The sequence below is a fragment of the Salmo salar genome, chromosome ssa29 (genome assembly GCF_905237065.1).
Source record: "Salmo salar chromosome ssa29, Ssal_v3.1, whole genome shotgun sequence".
Lineage (NCBI taxonomy): Eukaryota > Metazoa > Chordata > Actinopteri > Salmoniformes > Salmonidae > Salmo > Salmo salar.
Window position 1 is genome coordinate 21,070,769 of NC_059470.1, and position 15,617 is coordinate 21,086,385.

General features: G+C 42.9%; 1 protein-coding gene across 1 annotated transcript in view; it reads left to right on the forward strand.

Moving 5' to 3' along the window:
* The window catches only part of LOC106590335 (piezo-type mechanosensitive ion channel component 2-like), a 156,859-nt gene that overhangs the window by 75,502 nt on the left and 65,740 nt on the right, over positions 1-15,617 (forward strand). The window contains 2 exon segments of the mRNA XM_045710585.1: positions 10,763-10,929; positions 11,895-11,917. Coding sequence (XP_045566541.1) covers positions 10,763-10,929; positions 11,895-11,917 — 190 coding nt within the window.

Here is a 15,617-nt window from a genome sequence, read left to right on the forward strand (position 1 = left end):
TTGGGGTCATTGTCCTGTTGGAACGTAAATCTTCGCCACAGTCTAAGGTTGTCTGCACTCGGAATCAGGTTCTCATTAAGCATTTGCCTGTATTTGGCTTCATTCATTGTTCCCTCTATCTGCTGAAAATACATCCCCATAGCATGATGCTGTCACCACAATGCTTCACGGTAGGGATGGTGTTAGATGGGTGATGAGCTGTGCCTGGTTTTCTCCAGATATAGCACTTTGCATTCAGGCCAAAGAGTTATATTTCTGTCTCATCAGATCACAGAAATGTTTGTCTTATGCTCTGAGTCTTTGATGTGCCTTTTTGCAAACTCCAGGTGCGCTCTCTTGAGCCTTATTCTCAGGAGTTGCTTCCGTCTGGCAACTCTCCCATAAAGTGCTGTAGGTTCTCCAATCTCAGCCAAGGAACTCTGTAGTTCTGTCAGAGTGGTCATTGGGTTCTTGGTCACCTCTCTGACCAAGGTCCTTCTTGCCCAGTTGCTCAGTTTGGTCGGACGACCAGCTCTAGGCAGAAACTGGGTAGTTCCATATTTTTTAAATTTCCCAATGATGGAGACCACTGTGCTCTTGGAAACTTTCAACACTAGAAATTGTTTGAAACCCTTCCCCAGATATATACCTCATCACAATCTCAGAGATCTACAGACAATTCCTTGGACTTCATGGTATAGTTTCTGCTTTGACATGCACTGTCAATTGTGGGACCTTATATAGATAGGTGTGTTTCTTTCTAAATCATGTCCAAACAACTGAACTGGTGGACTCTAATGGACTCTAATCAAGTTGTAGTGACTTCTCAAGGATGATCAAAATGAAATTGGATGCACTTGAGCTCAACTTGGAGTGTCATAACAAAGGGGTGTGAATACCGATGCACTTTGTATTTCTGTATTTCATTTTCAATATATTTGCAAAAAAAATGAAAAACACGTTTTCACTATGGGGTGTAAATGTGTAAAAAACATTTTTTTTCATCCATTTTGAATTCAGGCTGTAACACAACAAAATGTGGAATAAGTCAAGGGGTGTGAATACTTTCTGAAGGCACTGTATGTATTAAGCAAGTGACCTCCGTCATGTGATCTCCATCGTCGCTTCAGGGCAGCACGTATGTCCTTCTCTATTCCTCTTTGGGAGCCTTCTACCCATAATACCCATAACCATGTTTTGTGGTGGTTGGTGCATCGAGGTAAAAGTCACTTTTGTTTCCTTTCACATGGAGATAAGCTCAGGATCATGTTCACAATCTGATGTTTGTGCGTGTTAAGTCAAACTGGGCTTTTGTATCTTATGTTATTTACTTTTGTTTCATTGTCTACAATGAAACAAGATTTCCTCTTTATCATATCGACATCCCCTCACTATTGTTCCGAGGGCAGCTGAGTATTGTGCAACATTTCTAGAATCCTATTCCCTGATAGAATCAGGGAATATCTCCAGACGTGGTTTGATTTTGTAACGACTACTGATTAGTCTGTGAAACAAGACATTTTACGTGGTGAAACCCAGCGCACTCAAAGACTCCAGTGTCTGCTTTCTGTTCCTCTGACTACTACACAATCCAACAGTTTACATACTGCATGATGGTGCTTTGAACTGTGACATTTCTATACTATGTTGTTATTCGGGGGAAAAGAGTCATGTTCACACACCCAAACTAGCGTACAGTAGCTGAGATGGATAAATCTAGTTAGATTTCCAAGAGCTGTCTGGATTGGAGCAGGTGGACTATTTCAGAGCTGTGACTGTTCCTTGTTCCTCAATGAAGTCTACTCAGTGCAGCCACCATCTAATTACCATATACATCTCTTAAGTATATTCTACTGCTCCACAAATACCCTAATCTATTAATTACACATGTATTTCTGTTAAACACGGGGTCACAAAACATTTTCCACCCTCCAATGTATAATTCTCAAATCAGTAGTTAAACTCCAGGTCTTTAATAATGTTGGACTGGATATTGCCAGCCGGCCAGGTGCTGGCCTGGAATATAAACCAGTGATATGTGAGGCCTGAATCGTGCCACTGTGCTGCCCTGTTTCTCTTGGCCCGACAGGGTGCCCGACGGTCTGTGGTACTCTGTGGACGCTGCCAGCCTTGCCCGGACCTCGCCAGGACCGCGCCGTACTCTGAGGGCTGCCGGGGGCGACGCGCCAAACGTCCTCTGTTTACTGTACAAACAATTAAGGCGTAATTGCTGTCTAGCGACGGCACAGAGCATATTGGCCGACTTGAAACAACCCGGTTAAAGGGATTTACAGGGGATTAAAGGTGAAGTGGGGAGGAAGTGTTGAATGTCCTGAGAGATACAGTACCAGACAACCAGATAAGCAGGATGTTGTCGGCGGGGATCAAGATTTTGCCTAGAACAGATCGGTAGGAACACCTGTTGTAATTGAGTATGAGCATGTCTGAACCACCTGTTACAACCACGTGTCACCTGTTGCATTCACAACTTTAACTTTCCCTTTTTCAGTAGTCAACAACTATATATTTTTTGTATTCGAGAACGAATAAGCTAAACATGTTCCTCAAGGCTTACACCAAAAAGTGCTTGTACAAGCGACGGACAGAGGTATAAAAAGAAAAACGGGTCGTACTGTGTTATTTGGTCGTCTGTGCCTCTGGTTGCTTCCTGATGTGAAATGTGGCTTTTTCTCCCTCCTTCCCCCCTGCTCAATGACTCAGAGCAAACAGCGGGGCTAAATTAATCAAACTCACGACCTGTCCTCCATTTTGTGAGGAAGTGGTTCTAGTAAACAGATCCAGACTACCCTCCTTAACCCCTTGTGGTACAGTCTTCTTTTAATATGCTGGACATGATTGGTTGAGTTCCATCATTAGGCCCCTGTGTCGGCCAATGGTGTGTCCAGTGTTGTGATCATCTGGAGTAGGGCAAAGCGCTGCCTCAGCTCCGCTTCAGTCCACACTCCACTAGGCAGAACAAAGGAGAACTATACTACGATGGCCAAGTGTTGGCCGTCTAGCCATTCCAGACAAAATGATTGGAGACACAGACTTGTATCTGACATTTGAGACATTCTTTGTGCTGCCGGAGTGAAATTTCACAGTTTTAGCGTCAATGTTCATCGATATTGGAATGCTTTCTCAGAAATATGTAGCGTCTCAGACAATAGTAGAAAACATTGTCCTTCCTATGTATCACCTCCTCGACTGGATGGGACCCTTTTTTAGTGTGTGTTTTATAACTGGATGCCATAGAACAGTTACCTAACTATGCTGGCTTCTGGTGAAGACCTATCTCTGCCATTATGTGTGTCACTTTGCAAACAGCTCATCCTTCCCACAACCTTCCTTCAACCTTCCTGAGGCCTCACGGCCCTAAATCGACAATTGCAGTCTGTCTGTGTGTCGGCTTCCTAATCATCCCGTTAGCTGTGGTTTCCCTAAGCACAGGAACAGTCGACCAGGGCATCGGCTTTCAGGTTTTTATATGCTATATGAGAGGATGGCGGCACAACCGTTTACCATTAACCCTCCCTTGTTATTATCGTTCACCTCGAAGCTTAATGATGAATTGAATTACGTTTGAACCATTCTAGTTGTGTGTCGTTCAGCCTGACATGGATATTACTGTATGTCAAAGTGTGGTTTTCTAAATGACAGTTGGCAGATTGTTTGGAGGAATCATAGTTTCAATGGCACAGGAACAGTTTATTCTTGCCATTTGAGAGCTGGAGTTGGCATCCCTGCTCTCTCTGTCTGTCTGTCTGTCTGTCTGTCTGTCTGTCTGTCTGTCTGTCTGTCTGTCTGTCTGTCTGTCTGTCTGTCTGTCTGTCTGTCTGTCTGTCTGTCTGTCTGTCTGTCTGTCTGTCTGTCTGTCTGTCTGTCTGTCTGTCTGTCTGTCTGTCTGTCTGTCTGTCTGTCTGTCTGTCTGTGCGTGTTGACATGTGGCAGGAGATGGTCTGCTCCAGAAACTCAAACTAAAGAGAGCACCTTGCCCCCTGACATTCGTAAATACATCTTTGCTTATGTCAATTAACCATCTCCAGAAATGCTATCTATTTATGTTTGGATTCCATAAACAAAACCACATTGTGTGTGCGTGTAAGGTCCCCATGATATTCAGGACATTTGGATTTGTTGAGAGATACTAGCTGATTATTATGGTATTCATGTTAAACAGTCTACTGAAGCCGTGCGGCTAAAGGCTTGGATCAGAATCGTATGCTGATCATGCACAAATCCGTGGCTTACAGACAATCCTTTCAAAGTATAGGTATCAAAGCACTTAAACCTGGGTTGTTTTTCTCCATACTTAAATCCACCCCAGCCACATAACTCCTGGGCTACCGACTTATTCACATAATTGTTAAATATGATCTGTGTTCACATTTCCTCCATCTCCTTTGATGAACGACATGCTCTCCCAGCTCTGATGTGTCTAAGGAAAGCCCAGAAACTTACCAAGGAATCCATCCACCCAAGCGGTACCAGAGCATCAGGTCTCGTACCAACAAGATCTGAGACAGCTCCTATCTCCAACAACTGGACCGCTGAACAGCTAATCAATGACTACCCGCTCAAGCTGTATGGAATATCTGCATTGATTCTACCTGCACTGGCTATATGCATACTCACAGGTGTCTATACACACACACACACACACACACACACACACACACACACACACACACACACACACACACACACACACACACACACACACACACACACACACACACACACACACCATATATGCTGCTACTTCTTTTTACTTTAGGTATTATATATCCTGATGCCTAGTCACTTTACCCCTGCCTATGTACAGTGCATTCGGGAAGTATTCAGGCCCCTTGAGTTTTTCCACATTTTGCTACATTACAGCCTTATTCTAAAATGGATTAAATCATTTTTTTCCCTCATCAATCTCCACACAAACCCCCATAATGGCAAAGTGAAAACAAGGTTTTTAGAAATGTTTGCAAATTTATAAAAAACAAAAAGCAGAAATACCTTATTTACATTAGTATTCAGACCCTTTGCTATGAGACTCGAAATTGAGCTTAGGTGCATCCTGTTTCCATTGATCACCCTTGAGTGGTTTCTACAACTTGATTGGAGTCCACATGTGGTAAACTCAATTGATTGGACATGATATGAAAAGGAACATATCTGTCTATATAAGGTCCCACAGTTGGCAATGCATGTCAGAGTAAAAACCAAGCCATGAGGTCAAAAGAAGAGTTCCAAGACAGGATTGTCCGTAGAGCTCCAAGACAGGATTGTGTCGAGGCACAGATCTGGGGAAGGGTACCAAAAACATTTCTGCAGCATTGAAGGTCCCCAAGAACACAGTGGCCTCCATCATTCTTAAATGGAAGAAGTTTGGAACCACCCAGACTCTTCCTAGAGCTGGCTGCCCAGACAAACTGAGCAATCGGGGGAGAAGGGCCTTGGTCAGGGAGGTGACCATGAACCCAATAGTCACTCTGATAGAGCGCCAGAGTTCCTCTGTGGACATGGGAGAACCTTCCAGAAGGACAACCATCTCTGCAGCACTCCACCAATCAGACCTTTATGGTAGAGTGGCCAGACGGAAGCCACTCCTCAGTAAAAGGCACAAGACACTTGGACTTTGCCAAAAGGCACCTAAAGGATTCCAACCATGAGAAACAAGATTCTCTGGTCTGATGAAACCAAGATTTAACTCTTTGGACTGAATTCCAAGCATCATGTCTGGAGGACACCTGGCACCCTCCCCACGGTGGTGCCAGGCGTCATGCTGTGGAGATGGTTTTTTTAGCGGCAGGGACTGGGAAACTAGTCAGGATCGAGGGAAAGATGAACGGAGCAAAGTAAAGAGATCTCATTGATGAAAACCTGCTCCAGAGCACTCAGGACCTCAGAATGGGGTGAAGCTTCACCTTCCAACAGTACAACAACCCTAAGCACACAGCCAAGACAACGCAGGAGTGACTTCGGGACAAGTCTCTGAATGTCCTTGAATGGCCCAGCCAGAGCCTGGACTTGAACCCGATCGAACATCTGTGAAGAGACCTGAAAATAGCTGTGCAGCGACGGTCCCCATCCCACCTGATAGAGCTTGATGGATCTGCAGAGAAGAATGGGAGAAACTCCCCAAATACAGGTGTACCAAGCTTGTAGCTTCGTACCCAAGACTCAAGGCTGTAATTGCTGCCATAGGTGCTTCAACAAAGTACTGAGTAAAGAGTCTGAATACTTATGTAAATGTGATATCAGTTTTTTATTTGTAAGAAATTTGCTAAAATAAAAATAAAATGTTTTGCTTTGTCATTATGGGGTATTGTATGTAGATTGATGAGGGGGGGACGACAATGTAATCCATTTTAGAATAAGGCTGTAGCGTAACGAAATGTGGAAAAAGTCAAGGGGTCTGAATACTTTCCGAATGCACTTTACATATCTACCTCAATTACCACATATTCCTGCACATTGATATGGTATTGGTACTCCTTCCTTCTTATATGTATTATTTCTCATGTGTTTACATATTTTTTTTCTTCTTCTTGAACTCTGCATCGTTGGGAAAGAGCTTGTAAGTAAGCATTTCACTGTGGTGGTTGTAACCTGTTGTATTCGGCGCATGTGACAAATACAATTTGATTCGATTTGATGGACCTGGACGCAACAATAGTGGAAACCCGCGATAATTCATTAGGAACTTGCACGAGAGATTTGATTGGATTATGGGACAACCAGATATCCCGCTAGGTCGTTGAGATACGTTCAGTCAGGAATTTCAAAGCTATTCACTCAGATGTCCTCCAGTCAATGATCTTAGTGGTCTGTCATTATTGGGTCATGGACTCCACATTATCACTCTCATGGGGTGTTCTGGTACCGAAATCAATGAATTAATGAGATTCCTCTTTGGGAAATTGTATTTAATGAGTTTTCACAGTACATTCGTTAACATGTTCCATGTGCCAATACAAGTTGTTGAACGATTGAGTTGTAGTTGACTGTGATTGAAAGAGGGAAGAAAGCAGGTCATGTTTTTGTGGATTTGTGAATTAAATACATTTGGCATGTTGAGTGACGTGCTGACACGCCCGTGCGGAATGTTTTAATTAGGGTTAATGGGAAAGTAATCTCCTCTGTGGTTAAGATGTGCATTCAAACACACACATAGGATAATGGATGAAAAATGTATCCCACAAATCCTCATTACATCCAACATCTCTTAACGTACAGTTGATAGAACATGCATTGACTGGATACTGGGTGATACTGGGTGGTGTAGAGCAAACAAAAGGTACAATAGTGGAAGTAGATGAAAGCAAAGTCCTCCAAGATCTTTTAGGATCTTCTAAGCTATTTTAACAATTAAAAAAAACACCAAGAGAAATAATCTTCTAAGATCTAGAGTCTAGATCCTTGATCATTCTAAGTTTTTCATCGTGATTGCAGTAATTTTCTTCAAATCATATTATTATTCGGCCTCTGAATTGGAGTTCTTTCTATTCTGATGTGGGTAGTTTTGATATCTTCAAAACTAGATGACATGTTTATTTTGTAATGGTTAATTTACTATAAATGCAAATAGTTGTGTTGAAGACTTTCTAGGATTCATGTTGAAATCAATATCACAGGTTTGTGTGTATTAGTTTGAATAACCTCGTCTTGGCCGTACTCTGAGCTGTCTATTCCCTCTCTGGCACCTTGGTGTGCCCTCAAGGCCTCAAGTCCAGTGCCAGTTAGTCTCTCATAACAGCTAAATCGAGTTAGCTCGCTAGCTAGTGCAACATTTTGTTATGGCTTCCGAAATGAACTGCCAGTCAACAGATAGCTCTTTTCACTCTCGGTAGCAGCCTGTCACTGTGTCCATCAACCAGTTACATTTCTATGTTTTTTTCTTCTTCTATGAAGACAAGATATCTTTCCAGAGATGAGACTGACAGGCTAAATCTGTACAGTTCATCTAGCCACTTTGATGGCCTCCCCTTTAATGCCGCTTCCTGGAGTAGAGATGGTTAAAGGTGGTTATTTATCACACCCGTATTATCTTCGGTCCCAAATCAATGCCATGTGCAAGGGTTTCTGTTGCCAGCTCACAACTCCACAGCTCTGTCTTTATGAGCAGGACTGAGATGAAAGACGCTTTAAACGGCGAGAGAGAAGCAAACCGTTTAGACACAGAGAGGCTTCATTACAAAGAGCTTTTGTTGACTCTGCTGTTTGGGCCCCCGTTTTTTTTCATGTGTTTTTATCTAGTGTGTTAACTAGCGCCGTCTGCAGCTTATAAATGTTTTTTACGAAGGCAAATATCGCTCGGTTCAAAGCGGCTGCGTCTGCGCCCTCCCCTGGCCGCTCGCCTTTGAACGTAGGGGTTCATGCGGAGCGAGCGCCATGGGAATCCAAACATTTGTTTAAAGTTTTATGCAACACAACAACAAAGCAAAACAAGCATGCGAAAACTCGGATATCCATCTACTGCTTGTGGCAGTATATCCTGTCTAAGGAGATATCCATCTACTGCTTGTGGCAGTATATCCTGTCTAAGGAGATATCCATCTACTGCTTGTGGCAGTATATCCTGTCTAAGGAGATATCCATCTACTGCTTGTGGCAGTATATCCTGTCTAAGGAGATATCCATCTACTGCTCGTGGCGGTATATCCTGTCTAAGGAGATATCCATCTGCTGCTCGTGGCAGTATATCCTGTCTAAGGAGATATCCATCTGCTGCTCGTGGCAGTATATCCTGTCTAAGGAGATATCCATCTGCTGCTCGTGGCGGTATATCCTGTCTAAGGAGATATCCATCTGCTGCTCGTGGCAGTATATCCTGAATATCCTGAGATTATACAGCCATTTCTTCTAATACCATCACAGGTGCCCAACTGCCATTGGCCTCTTGGGGAGAGGTTCCTGTGCAATGGCTACCTGCTTTTTAAAAGGGCCTTCCTTGACGCCTTCAAACTGATAACAGAATCCAATTCACTATCAGTCTTTCTTCCCTACCTTTAGACTCGGTCATCCCTTCCTAACTGACTGTTTACACACTAATATGTAGATTTGTTTTTTCTTGTTTGACCTTGCTCTTTTTCGGAACGTCATCACTAATGTTACGCTCCTTGTGCTCTCCCACGGTGTCCCTGGCCGTATGTCTGGTGATGTCTTGGTCCCACCCCGATCACACAGTCTCCCAGAGTGCATTGCACTATGACTCACCAGAAATACCAGCCTCCTGAGCTGTCTTTGGTTCATAGAGGGTGTACTGTGTTGTGTGCTCCCACCGCGGCCTCTTATGAAAAGCTCCCTACCAGCCAGCAGCCAGCACTGCGCACCCACACTCCCAATTCACTAATAGAAAATGTAGCTCAAAAGGTTCCTCTGAAAATGTAACTTCAGCTGTTTTTTAACTTTTCTTCTCTCTCACATCTGCCTAGTGTTGCTGCTCACTGCTTTGAACCTGAGCAAATAGAAAAGTTGAGAATGACGCTTTTCGATTGAAATTGGGGTTGGGGTGGTGGCATTGAAAGAAGGCCATGGTAAGGATTGGATGGTTTCATTTCATTTGAGATGTTTTTTGGGCCAATAGAGGGGGACCAGAGTTGGGCCCACTGTAACGGACACAGCACAGCATACACTTCCAGAGCATGGGAAATAAGAACCAGCCGGACCAGTGCTGTAACAGGGAGGACAGTGAGAATAACCCACGCCTTTTCTGTGGAACAAAATGTTTTCAGTGTATTTTAAGAGGCTAGCGCAGTGCACTATTGAGCAAAGGGCACCCGTAAAACTTCATTTCCTCTCAGGCGTTATTTTAGCTCGAAGGGGGTTTTGGAAGTTTGAATGCACATTTTTTATGACATTTGTTAAAAATGTAATACAGGCCATGCTTTTATTGGTGTGGGTGGAGAAAGGCCTGTAAAACATTGTGTATAGTACACAATGTATAGTACACAATGTATAGGACACAATGTATAGGACACAATGTATAGAGACGATGTATAGTACACAATGTATAGGACACAATGTATAGGACACAATGTATAGGACACAATGTATAGAGACGATGTATAGTACACAATGTATAGTAAACAATGTATAGGACACAATGTATAGGACACAATGTATAGAGACGATGTATAGTACACAATGTATAGACGATGTATAGGACAATGTATAGTACACAATGTATAGACCGGCTGTACTTTGACGTTATATAGCCATTTCCTTATAGCTACTTTGTTTACCTTTACATTTTTTATTTCCTCACTGAGCCTCTGATTTACTTCAATAACCAATCCACCGTATTTTGTGTGAGAAAACAATCCCAGTCAACAATATTGGAATATGAATGAATGTGATTGGCCTTCATTTTGTTACCAGTCAGGTATATGAGGAAATACTGCACCCATATATTTATAGAAGAGGAATTCAGACTGTAAACTATTTAACGATTACTCTACTTTGTTATGATCCATAAAAGCCATTAAGAGGAATGTTTTGCATTATATATAAACTAGCTCTTAACCACACCACGTTGTGTTTACCATCGTCTCATGGTAAAGACATAGATTGTAAATGTACAATTGAAGTATAATTGGTACAGTTTTTATTTTATCAACGCTGGCGTCAAATCTCGACACTCAACTTACAGGAAACCTTATAAAACAATACAGTATAGGCTACTGCATCTGAAAAGAACAGAATAACACTCAAAGCATTTATCCTCATCTCATCTATCCTGATTGGCTTACAATTTTTCCTTGTTTCTCTCTGTCCGTGTGTGCAGTGTCCGAGGTGCCGATGCAGGAAACGGCATCCGTGTGTTCATCCCAGACATCGGCATGTTCGTGGCGGGCCTGGTCACGTGGCTGCTGTGCCTGAGTCTGGAGGAGAAGCAGCAGGTGAAAGACACGTCGCAGCAGCACAACGCCAATTGCGAGCCAGATCAGGTGAGCTCATCATCTCTCTACAGACAAACGTTGGGCCCTGGTCTATTTGGATTTAGATGGGAACCCTAAACCCTAAACCCTAAACTCCCAACACCCTTATCAATGTCTGACGTAACACAGCACAATACAGGCCAGGAACTTACAGAAGAGTAATGATAAGACTAACAGAACCCGAAGAAACAAATACTTTAACTTTGTCTTGTAAAGATCAACTCACTCCAAAATCTCTGCTGTCCTCCGTCTGTCCTGTTCCGATATTTTGGGGTAAAATTGGGCTTACACTGAACTTATCTGGGGCTAGAGTAGAGAATTCCTGGGGCAGTTTGGTTACCACAACAGAAAGTTGTGCAATCATAGGCAATCAGTGAAAGTGTAAGCTCTTAACTCCTTAACATTACATGCTAATCCTCAGTAATCCAACCAAGGACTCCACCCTTCCTCATCTTGGGGATATGTTTGGTCATCAAAACACACACACACACTGTCTCCGGTGCTGCTGGTCTCTCAGAGCATGGAGAGCTGCAATCCGTCTTCCTATTTTATAGCAGGGGGGCTGTTGGCTGCTCACTTCCAGGTGCACTAAATTAGACCCTGCAGCTCCGGGAGAGCGTAATAAGTGAAGTACATTACTGTCTGGATGAATACCAAACAGCCATCATTTGTGTGCGTGTGTGTGTGTGTGTGTGTGTTTGTGCATGTGTGTGTGTGTTTGTGGGGGGGGGGGGATTTTTCCCAGGACTGTGATTCTCTCTTTCCCTAGTGAAGGGGGACTACTGCTGTGTTTGATCAGCCTCCCTGAGCGTGTTGGAAAGCTTCTTTCCCTCTGGAGCCACTCTGTTGTTCTGGCAACACACACACACACTGGTGGAGCCTGTTCATCTGGCAGAACACCGGCCACAACACAGATGTAGGCCTAGATGAAATGCCTCGGAGACGAGATAGCTGTTGTACAAGTGAGAAGCGAAAGAGAGGGTGGGGATAGGTTAAGGTCAGTTGATGAAAAACACAGCAACTCTCTTGAAATGGGTCTTGGGTTGGGTCTCGGCAGCTAAAGAGATTGCGTTCGGCAGCCGAACAGGAAATTGGGGGGCTTTGTCATATTCCTCAATGCGGATGTGAATTTGTCTTTGTTCATTATGTTTTGTGGGTGATGGAGGGGTCATTCCAACAATGGTTACCGTATAAAATGGGTCATTCCAACAATGGTTACCGTATAAATGGGTCATTCCAACAATGGTTACCATATAAATGGGTCATTCCAACAATGGTTACCGTATAAAATGGGTCATTCCAACAATGGTTACCGTATAAATGGGTCATTCCAACAATGGTTACCATATAAATGGGTCATTCCAACTGTGGTTACCGTATAAATGGGTCATTCCAACAATGGTTACCGTATAAATGGGTCATTCCAACAATGGTTACCATATAAATGGGTCATTCCAACTGTGGTTACCGTATAAATGGGTCATTCCAACAATGGTTACCGTATATATGGGTCATTCCAACAATGGTTACCATATAAATGGGTCATTCCAACTGTGGTTACCGTATAAATGGGTCATTCCAACAATGGTTACCGTATAAATAGGTCATTCCAACAATGGTTACCATATAAATGGGTCATTCCAACTGTGGTTACCGTATAAATGGGTCATTCCAACAATGGTTACCGTATAAATAGGTCATTCCAACTGTGGTTACCGTATAAATGGGTCATTCTAAATGTATATTGCTGTACAAGACTCTAGATATCTAGATTTAGTTGACCATGTGGTTTTTACTAAAGTTGAGAATCATCAGTCTAAAGGATTCTTTCGGGCAGTGGATAATTAAGTAGTGTTGCACCAGCTAAACATTGCATTGATAGAGCCAATTATTAATGCAGTAAAAATGAAAAGCATGTAATCTTATTGTAACCATTTTATGGCATTAAGTTCAGTCCTTGGAACTGTTTGAACTTGATCACTTGATTCAGTTTAAGAGCCCCTTATTGTAAAAAATCTTGGTCTCCACCAAGCGGTTCTCCAAATTAAAGTTATGACAAACGCCTGATGTTCTTTTTCCCTCCCTCAGAATAAGAATGTTGTGTTTCTCTCGGCAGCCGTGAAGAAAAGGTCATATTTTTGTAGTCACTTCATTCGGCTGTTGGCTAGTTGGGGAACTGTGAACACGTGTCCAATTTGGGCCCTTTGGTTCTTGTTGTAGCTTTGTTCTGCTGGCCAAGACCATAGCAGAGAGAGTGACACCCATACAGTGCATTCAGAAAGTATTCGCACCCCTTGACTTTTTCCACATTTTGTTGTGTTACAGCCTGAATTTAAAATGGATTGAATTTAGATTTTTTTTGTCACTGGCCTACACACAGTACCCCATAATGTAAAAATGGAATGATGTTTTTCAAAATGAATTACAAATTCATTAAAAATGAAAAGCCTAAATGTTTTGAGCCAATAAGTATTTAACCGCTTTGTTATGTCAGGCCTAAATAAGTTCAGGAGTAAAAATGTGCTTAACAGGTCACATAATTATCTGTAAGGTCCCTCAGTCGAGCAGTGAATTTCAAACACAGATTCAACCACAAAGACCATTGAGGTTTTCCAATGCCTCACAAAGAAGGGCACCTATTGGTAGATTTAAAAAATGTATACAAAATAGCAGACATTGAATATCCCTTTGAGCATGTTGAAGTTATTAATTACACTCTGGATGGTGTATCAATACATCCAGTCATTACAAAGATACAGGCGTCCTCCTAACTCAGTTGACGGAGAGGAAGGAAACCACTCATGGATTTCATCATGAGGCCAATGGTGACTTCAAAACATTTACAGAGTTTAATGGCTGTGATTGGAGAAAACTGAGGATGGATCAACAACATTGTAGTTACTCCACAGTATTAACCTAATTGACAGAGTGAAAAGATATTCCAAAACATGCATCCTGTTTGCAACAAGGCACTAATATAATACTGCAAGAAATGTGGCAAAGCAATTCACTTTTGCCCTGAATACAAAGTGTTATGTTTGGGGCAAATCCAATACAAAACATTACTGACTACCACTCTCCATATTTCCAAGCATAGTGGTGGCTGCATCATGTTATGGGTATGCTTGTAATCATTAAGGATTGGGGAGTTTTTCAGGATAAAAATGGAATGGAGCTAAGCACAGTAAAATCCTAGAGGAAAACCTGGTTCAGTTTGCTTTCCACCAGACACTGGGAGATTAATTCACCTTTCAGCAGGACAATAACCTAAAACACAAGGACAAATCTACACTGGAGTTGCTTACCAAGAAGACAGTGAATGTTCCTGGGTTGCCGAGTTACTGTTTTGACTTAAATCTACTTGAAAATCTATGGCAAGACCTGAAAATTGTTGTCTAGCAATGATCAACAACCAGTTTGCTTGAATAGTGGGCAAATGTTGCACAATACAGGTGTGGAAAGCTCTTAGAGGCTAACCAAGAAAGACTCACAGTTGTAATCGTTGCCAAAGGTGCTTCTACAAAGTGGTGTTAATACTTATGTAAATTAGATATCTGTATTTTATTTTCAATACATTTGCCAACATTTCTAAAAACATGTCTTCACTTTGTCATCTATTTAATCAATTTTGAATTCAGGCTGGAGCACAATAAAATGTGGAATCAGTCAAGGGGTATGAATACTTTCTGAAGGCACCCCCTCTCCTGACCCCTGGTGACCCTCTGCGACCTTGGGCTTGTGTGACTCGGTTCTGCTCATTGACTTTAACTTGAGTACCGTCTTCCACAATGCCTCGATTGATCCAAAGCTCCCTGGCACCTTCGCTTGGCCTTCGTTATGTGGCCCGTTCCCTGCAACTCTCTGTTTTTTTCTGCCTTCATTTGACACACACCAGCGTGCGTCCTGTTCCAAGGTCGAGCTGTTTTCGGCCATGTGGCTCAGACCAGCTTTTGCAAAAAGTCTTGGAGTCCTGCCTATTTTTTTCCTTATTCACTGATTTTGGCGTCTCCCCCTCTGTCTCATAGGCCAGTATTTGACCTGGCTGCTAACACTGCCTAGTTTCCCCCCCCCTCCCCTGTCTCATAGGCCAGTATTTGACCTGGCTGCTAACACTCTGCCTAGTTTCCCCCCCTCCTCCCCTGTCTCATAGGCCAGTATTTGACATGGCTGCAAACACTCTGCCTAGTTTTCTCCCCCCCTCCCCTGTCTCATAGGCCAGTATTTGACATGGCTGCAAACACTCTGCCTAGTTTCCCCCCCTCCTCCCCTGTCTCATAGGCCAGTATTTGACATGGCTGCAAACACTCTGCCTAGTTTTCTCCCACCGTTTTGGCATGTCATGTGTTTACTCTTGATGGTTTTCTCCTCCCTCCTTGAGCCACATCTTGTTTTGCAATCATTGGCGTATAGATGGCCTGCTTTGACACCAGCCTGATTTATGTGGTGCCAGGGTGAGTCACAGTCATTACATGTATGGGATGCCTCTGAGACCGTGACACAGTGACAGGTGAGGCACCAGACTGATTGACTGGCAGGACACAGGAAACACAACATTAATATCCACCACCTAATGTCTTTTACTCTAAGTGGAGTGTGTGGTTCATGTTATGTCTGACTCTCTCTGACTCTGTGACATAAAAGCATTACCTTTATTAAAAAGATGCTCGGCTCCCAATGTTAGGCTCCTGTCTCCATGGGCAC